Genomic DNA, 8292 nt, shown 5'->3' with positions numbered 1-8292 from the left:
AATGAAAACATAAAACAGTTTAATATAATCGGTGTCAAATGTTTCACAATTTCAGTAACATCTTCAAACGTGCGACCACTATTATAAAGACAATGTTAAAATCATAAAACACACAGCTTTGTAGGAAATTATGCAAAAGCGCAAATAAAATCGATTAACAATAACATAGAGATTGATTCTTTAAGAGAAAAAAAATCGTACAAACATAAAAATAATAAACAAATAAGCCATTTCAAACATCATCAACGAGCGATATATGTCTTTTTAAATATTATATTCAATCTTAGAGTAACCTTTACAGTACACGAGACGTGCAGAGCTTTGGTGTAAAGCTGTAAATTTAAGTAAAGCTTACACTCTAATACAAATCTTACGTTATTACGACAAAAACAGTTTTAAAATGACACTTTTAAAAAATCGTTTTTACGCTTTGCAGAGGTTTTGAGAAAAAAAATCATCAATATATGGCAAAGTTTATATAGGTAACTAATTAGTCTTATTGTTGATTACATTAAGATAAATATATTTTTTTACTTTTTGGATTTGGTGGAATAATATATAAAACTATAGCTAAAACCCACGAGAAAAAATGTGACCTGAACACATTTTTATATTTTTTTTTCGCTTATTATGTATGTAATAACTAAGATCACACAATCTATGCAATTTTGAAATATTTTAGGCAAACTTCTAACTTTTTTATATTAAATCACATCATATGTGTCTTAACAGATTTAATTCACACAAAAAAACATTTTAAATTATGTATTTATAAATTGTAACTACAATTTTGATTATATATATAATAGCAAAAAGTGCGAATTGTGTCTTTGAGATCAAATTTTATATTATATGTACGCAATGTTAATATTATATTATATATATATTTTCTCAAGATATTTAACATTAATTATGGCTTCTACATCAGCATAAATACATACACAAGTATGAATTTATTATCTATATATCATATACATATATATAAATTATATATCAATAAAAAAAACTAAAGCCTTATATTACAAGACACATTATAGTATTGCTTAAAGTAAAACTATTTAATATTTTAATAGTACACATAATAATAACTAAAAAAAAGAAAATCATTATGAACAGAATTACAAAATAATTCGATATAAGTACACTTTAAACTACAATTAGTATCTTTACATTGCTTATATGTTTTAAATAAAATAAATTCAGTCATTTTGTTTAGACAAAAGCAATAAATTATATGTTACGTTAAAAAAATCATTTTGTAAAATCAAAATGATATAAAAAATAATAATAGACTATTTCTCTTTCAGAGATACTCTAAACATATTTAAAATATAAAATTATATTATATAGACTTTACGTATAGTTAAATTTACCACGTTCCAATTTAATTTTATACAACGGAACGTTTACTGCAATTTGATAACCTAAAAGGCTCAATGGTATTGCCAAAGTATTCTAAATATGACTGATATTCACCGAGGTCTAATCCTGGGTCTCTATTATACACTATAATATGTTCAATTAAATAATATTCGAAGCATAAGTGCGAACGAGCTCATTAAAAGTCTTCGTTCGCCGCAACACTACATCTACTTTTGTTGGCATATCTAGCGTATGACTTTCAAAACAATTATACTCATATAAATATCTATATTATATTCATATATATATATATTATAGTTAAAGTAAATAACATCTATGACTTTCAATTTGACAATATATTGAATATATTATGTATAAGTAATCTAAAGAGATCTTTTAACGATCCTCTATTTACAACTAAACATATATTATACACATTTAAACGCTCTTTTTAAACATATTTACATAAAAGATAGTATTGGTAAGCTTTTTTCCACCTGTAGAACATGTTCAATTGGCATGTTATGATAATATATTATAATACAAATAGAAAAATGTGTAAAATGTAACTTGAAAAGTTGAAACTATTTTTTTTATATTATATAATTTTTGATATATTTTTTTTTATTAATGTTCAGATCCTAAAATTACTCAGATGTATGTATATAAACAATGTTGAAATTTTAATATGTAACATGTCATCGTTGAATTCATATTCGCATAAACTACTCTTGACTAGATGACATTCGTTTACGTATCATGTAAAAGATACACATATTTATATTCACCTAACCTATGATATAACTATAAAGTATACAATGAAGGTAGATTCATTAATAATTAGTCTCACAGGATCCAATCTAATTATTAACTAATTAATGACTAACGATAGGAAATTTATGTACATACATTTTTGAGTCATTTACTTTGCATTTTTAAGATAATGATGGTTTGCTTGTAGCCTGTGAGATGCTGCTCTTTTGGTCACTTGTTCACACCTAACAGTTTGGCTGCTTCGTCAGCAGACGATAACAATTTGTTGATCATACCTCTGTCGCTGATTCCGAGCAGGTTGCCGATCAAGTCTCCTCCGGATTCGACTTCACTCTCTTGTGCTTCGTTGTCTTCGCTCGAATATCTGTTCCTGTTCAAGATGCTGGGTCGGACGTCTCTCTTGTTGTGGATCTTGAGCTTTCCTTCGTATAGCTGAGCCGGCGGTGAATTGTTGTTGTTTACGTTGCTCGGTATCTCCGGACTCGACATGTTCTTTGTTTGCACCAATAGTTGATAGGCGCTTAAGAGATTCATGTTCTTCGACGATATTGGAGTAGAGGTGTTGGCGTGAGATGAATAGTTATTCGGAATTGGAGATAGAGTCCTGGTTGAGTTTGTAGAATTGAGCGTCGAGTTGGTGGTCGGAGAAGGAACGTCTTCGTCTCCGCTGGCGGTGGAGAGATCTTCGCAGCTCCTATTATCATACATGGAATGCTTTTTGCGATGACGCAGCATGGAATGCTTGAGAGTGAAGCGGCGACCACACATGTCGCAAGAAAACGGTCTTTCTCCAGTGTGGGTTCTCATGTGTCTTCTCAGATCTTCTGCTGACCAAAAGCGGCGCATGCAAAATGCGCATACCACCTATGAAGAAAAAATAATTAGTTGACTCATAAAGGCATCAAAATAACACAACATATTTTTTCCCACAAAGATAAGATATCATTTTTTTCTTTTAAAAACACTTTTGTTTAATTTTTGTTTGAGTAATTAGTCAATAAAATAATAAAACAAAACAATTTTTTTGACAACCAAGCCGTTTTAAAATATTGAATTTATAATTAAAATGCTGCGAGCGTTGAGAGTGTAACGGACCATTTCTGCTTGAATTGTACAACCTCAAAGTATCTGTGGAAGGAACGAAATGCTCGGAGTGTCTTTAAGACTTATTTAAAACACATTTGCTTAGAAGATTTTAGTAGTAATTTGTCAACAAAATATTAAAAAATCACATGTCATTCTATTTCTACGATTGATTATGATATGAAATAAAACATAGTACAAGATGATCTAATTCGAGTTAATTATGTTGTCAGCACTATAAATCAGACAGCAGTCAATAATCACGCGTGTTGAAAGTGTCAAATGTTGGTGTGCAACAGAACATTTACGAAATTGATAGCTTAAACATCGCTCAACGCATTAAAAATTTTACACGTTAAACATAAAATAGCATCAAAATAATCTTACCTTTCTGTTAGCATAATCAGGAAATTTTCCTCTCAGTTGTTCGATGTTCTCTTCACTTCCATGTTCCTCCCCTCCTTCGCTTCTATGACCAGAATTAGAAGAACCCAAGTCTTCTCCGAAAGAAACACTGCTCTCCAAAGCTCCTTTACATAGAAGTAATTTATATTCTGCTCCATGCGAATCTTTGATGTGATCCAGCGCCGATTGCCTTTCACCGTAAGATCCTTCACAAAGATGGCATTTGAACGGCAAGTCTGAATTCTGAACACTTGACGACGCTTCTTGGTGATTCATCGGGCTGCATTTCGACGAAGAAATCTGATTTTCCCAATCGTTCTTCTCGTTCGAATTATCGACCTCCAATTGACGGGGAGACTTTTCGCCGTCCGATGAGAGTTGCGCGTCGTTCTCGCAGCTCTCTCTCCTCGAGTGAGTGCCGTCGGTCTTGGGGCTCTCAGGATAGTTATCAGGAATGATCACGTCGTGCTTGCAGTGCATGTGCTTCTTCAAATTGCTCAGAGTGGCGAAGGTGCTGCTGGGGCAGCTGGAGCACTTGTACGGCCTCTCGGGCACGTTCCTCATCATGAATCCTTGATTTCCCAACTCCGGGATCTGAACTGCATCGGAAGAGTTGATCATAGACGTGTTTTGAATCGTCTGCTGCGTCGTGTTTCCGTGTTTGCGCAGAAGGTGACGATCGCAGTTTGATTTAGTTGTGAATAGCAGCGGGCAATGGGGACACTTGTATGGCTTTTGTCCAGTGTGAGTCAAGACGTGACGGCGAAGAGAAGAAGACCACGGGAATTTTCTGTGGCAATACGGGCAAGAGACTCTGTTCGGAGCTAAGCTGTAGGCAGACTTTTTCTTTTGCGGAACTTGAGTTGTAGCTTCAGATTCAGATCTGGAATAAGAATAAAACATTAGGCACATAACAAAAAAATGGTTAAACACAACATATATTAGAGCTCAACATACCTATTTTCATCGCTACCCGAATTATTTCCTTCACTGGTAGATCCAGAAGAAGCTACCAATCCTTCCTCGTCCTCTTCCGAGCCCTCTTGTTGTTCCTTTTGTAGCGACTCTGAAGACTTTGAATAGTCATTCTTGAAATACTTTCCGAACGGATCTTGAGAAGCTGCGTTATCTAACAGCTTCGAGACCGAAACAAGATCTCCCTCTTCGGATTTTATTATCGGTTTATTTTCGTTCTTATCAGATCCAATTTGAGATACGAACGTTGGAATGTCAGTTGATTGAGATGTGACCACGTTCTGCGGATTTTTGCTTATTAAATTCCCAGTTATCTTCCAATCGAAATCCTTGGACGTGTCGTTTTGAGTTGTAGCTGTCATCAGAATTTCTTGGGCGACTTTCTTCGCCTTTTGATTACTGTCGTGCTGAACTATCTTCAGTGATTTTTTATCGTCGATTGACTCTTCATCAATGACTAGAGTGTCTTCTTCGTCTTCATCTTCGTTATCGCCGTTTACGATAGTCTCCATTCGATTTTTGATGTCAACGGAATGTGAAGATTTCAATTGTTGAGCTAATATGGCGTATTTGACTTCGTCGGAGATCATGTAACCTTTATTCAGCGGAGAGCCTGCTGAGTTGACAGGTGAGCCCGATCGTCTATCGTCTTCGTGCGAATGCAAGTTTTTTACATAATTTAAGTGACTTAAAGAGATGTTTTGAGGAACAATGTTTTGCGGAACTAGAGATACTGGATTTTTGCGCGGTAAGCTACCGAGAGAGGAGCGCTGCCTCTGAGACCAATATTGAGGATGCTGCTGTTTGATATGGCGTTCCATATTCGATCTCAAAGTGAATCTTGCGGAGCAGTGTTCGCAAGAAAACGGTCTTTCAGTTCTATATCTTCGTTGCTTCTGTTTAGGCATCAGCACTCCGTTTTTAATCACCATCTTCACCGAATTAGGACTTTGACTCGATATTGTCTCTTTTTTCATTATTTTTGGAGATCGCATCATAGGCGACTGCATATTTTGCGTATACTGAATTCCTTGATTATCCGTATTGATGTGCAGCTGCTGCGGTTTGGAATCATCTTCGGATTTTATGATTGGATTCGGCGTGTGATTCTTCAAATCGTTAGCGGTCAAGTTGTTCAAAGCTTGTTGTTGAAAAGCTTGAAATCTCTCCTTGGTAGCCATAGCGATGTTATTTATGATGTTATGCTCCATTCCTACAAGTCCTCCTCCAGACAACTGCAGTCCTCTGATGATCTCCTTCTGAATCCTATCGTTCATCTCGACCAAATTTTGCGTTGTATTTTGAAGAAACGGATTCGTAGGCAAAAAGTACGGATTCAAAGGAAAAGATGGCGGAATTCCCATTCCTGCAAACGGACCACCAGCTCTTCCGTACAATTGTGACAATTGATAAAAATTAGCAGTCGGATCTAGCTTTGGAACTCCTTTAAGAAGTTGTTGTCGTGCAAGCAATAATTGAGTTTGCTCAAGCATGTTAGGCATCGGCTGATTGTTGTTGTATTCGAGAGTCTTCGGTAAGTAATTATCGCACTCCATCGCGTGATTCGACTTCTCGTCCACCTTATCCCTCTTTTTCTTGCTTAAATCTAGCACGTCTTCTTGGCATTCGTTAGTGCTGAGATCCATAGGAGCTTCAGACATATCTTTGGTGTCGAACGAACTGTCAGTCGGATCAATCTCTTCGTCGTCGGAATAGTTTTCCTTTTCGTTATCAGACTCTGTATATTCCGGTATTTGGGTAAGCTGTCCGAGCCCTTTGACCTTTATTCTAGGTTGGGCGATTTCTTCAACGGGTTGATGGTTTTTTAATATTTCTCGCGGCTGAGGAATAACGATCGATAAGTCTCTCGGTATAGGTATCGGTAGAGCATGATCTTGGAAGTTGAGAACTTCTCGAGGAAAATGAGAGATAGGCGTGGTTCTCTCGGTCTTGATTCGATCGACTTCATCGCGGCGGTCGTTTTCTGGAACGTACAACTGTGGACGCTTAAGCTCTTCCCTTGAAATATTCAATTTACTGTTGACTTCATCGTTGTTTGGATCTTCAGACGGATGGTAAATGATCGATCGTTTCACGTCATCTCTGGTTATCTTCGAGTGTCTATTCCGCAAGTGACGCTCGCAATTGGCTTTGGTGGTGAAAGCATAATTGCATACCGAGCATTCATAAGGACGATCTCCGTTGTGCGTCCTCATATGACGAACGAGGGCCGCTTTGTCCAAAGAAGAATGAGGACACATATTGCATCTATAAGGACCGGCACCGTTTCCACTGAGATGCACTCTATTGTGGCCTTTCAGAGCTCGCAAATTCGGAAAAACTGCGGTGCACAATCTGCAGGGGAACTCTCCTCTCAATTTCATCTTGCGGAACTCCGCAGCGAACACATCTTGGACTTCTTCTTGCTCTTGATCCTTATTCACATCGCGCGCTTTTTGAGTCAATTGTTCTAATAATCCCCCAGCTGAAGCAACAGTTAGTATCGACTGAATATCTGCTAGATCTCTGGAATTATTATCAATGAAGCGGCGAGCGTCTTTAGGCATGGAGTAAAAATCGTTGTTCAGCTTAGTCTTGAAATCAGTCACACTTCTTTTCTGTTCAGATGTAGGCGATTTGTTCTGAAGATCTAGATTGGCGAAAAAGTCATCGCGGCGGATGTTTTCTTCCAATTCTGGAGATTTATTCTTACGTTCGTCTTCTGCTTCAAATTCATCCGAGTTACATCGTTTGAAGTGGATTTCCAAGGCACTCTCGCAAGGAAAATCTCTCGAGCACAACTTGCACCTAAATTTCTGTTCAGTGACCGACTTGTGCACACTTTGTTCGCACACTGTCTTGGCGATTTCGGGGAACTTTTGACTGGAAAAGTCTATGAAAGTACAGTCATTAAAACCGGACACGGAATTCGAATTGACTTTTTTCTTGTTATCTTCCTGTTCTGAGTAGTGGGCCATGTATTTGTGGTGATTCAGAGCTCTATAGCTCTTGAAACTTAGGTTACATGAGACACACTTGATTAAGAAATCTGGATGAGCATCTTCCATGTGATTTTCCAAAACATTCAAAGATCCAAAGTCTTCTCTGCCGCACACGACGCACTTGAGTTTCATTTCAGCGATGAAATTGTTGTTGATCGTCTTGGATTTCTTCTTACTGCTAGGCGAATGTTCTTCTTCGGCGCTATTGTCCGCACTGCCGTTGTTGTTGTACTCGCATCTGCGCTTTCTTGAACTTTTGTTTTCGACCGATTCAGTGTGGTTATGCTTTGAGCCGGAGGATCCTTCAGATTCATCCGAATCTGAATAATGCGAAGTGGTCTGCTTGTGGGTCTTCATGTGTCTGAGAAGACCGGCGTTGGTGGTGAAGGTTGTATCGCACATTTTGCACTGTAAAGATTTTTCGCAAGCGTTGAAGTGTCTCTCCAAGGCGGCGCTGGTCGAGAAAGTCTTGTCGCAAGTCTTGCAGGCAAACTTCTTATCTAGATCGTTAGCTTTTAAATATTCTTCTTCGGGCGAATGATCCGCGTCTTCGACGGTCTTAGTTTGCCTCCTCCTGTCTACTGTAGTCTCCTTCTGCTGGTTTCTGCTATTCTTTGGCATAGTTCTCGTCTTCTTGTCTTTGGTATCGGAGAGTGACTTGTCCAGATGAACATCTGAAAGGTTCGAAACA

General features: G+C 37.4%; 1 protein-coding gene across 3 annotated transcripts in view; it reads right to left on the bottom strand.

The window, feature by feature from the left end:
- Nucleotides 1–2272: 2272 nt before the first annotated feature.
- Nucleotides 2273–8292, bottom strand: part of peb (zinc finger protein pebbled) — a 72454-nt gene continuing 66434 nt past the window's right edge. For all 3 annotated transcript variants that reach the window (XM_088201256.1, XM_088201257.1, XM_088201259.1), the window contains exons 3-5: nt 4582–8275; nt 3607–4507; nt 2273–3000 (exon numbers count right to left, since the gene is read on the bottom strand). In XM_088201256.1, coding sequence (XP_088057382.1) covers nt 2347–3000; nt 3607–4507; nt 4582–8275 — 5249 coding nt within the window. In that variant the 3' untranslated portion in view covers nt 2273–2346. The remainder of the gene's footprint in view (nt 3001–3606; nt 4508–4581; nt 8276–8292) is intronic.

Source organism: Plectrocnemia conspersa, unplaced genomic scaffold (assembly GCF_051122295.1).
Source record: "Plectrocnemia conspersa isolate PC_06_02 unplaced genomic scaffold, ASM5112229v1 ptg000013l, whole genome shotgun sequence".
Classification (NCBI taxonomy): domain Eukaryota; kingdom Metazoa; phylum Arthropoda; class Insecta; order Trichoptera; family Polycentropodidae; genus Plectrocnemia; species Plectrocnemia conspersa.
Note: the sequence above shows the minus strand (reverse complement) of the source record. Positions and strands in the feature narration are given on the sequence as shown.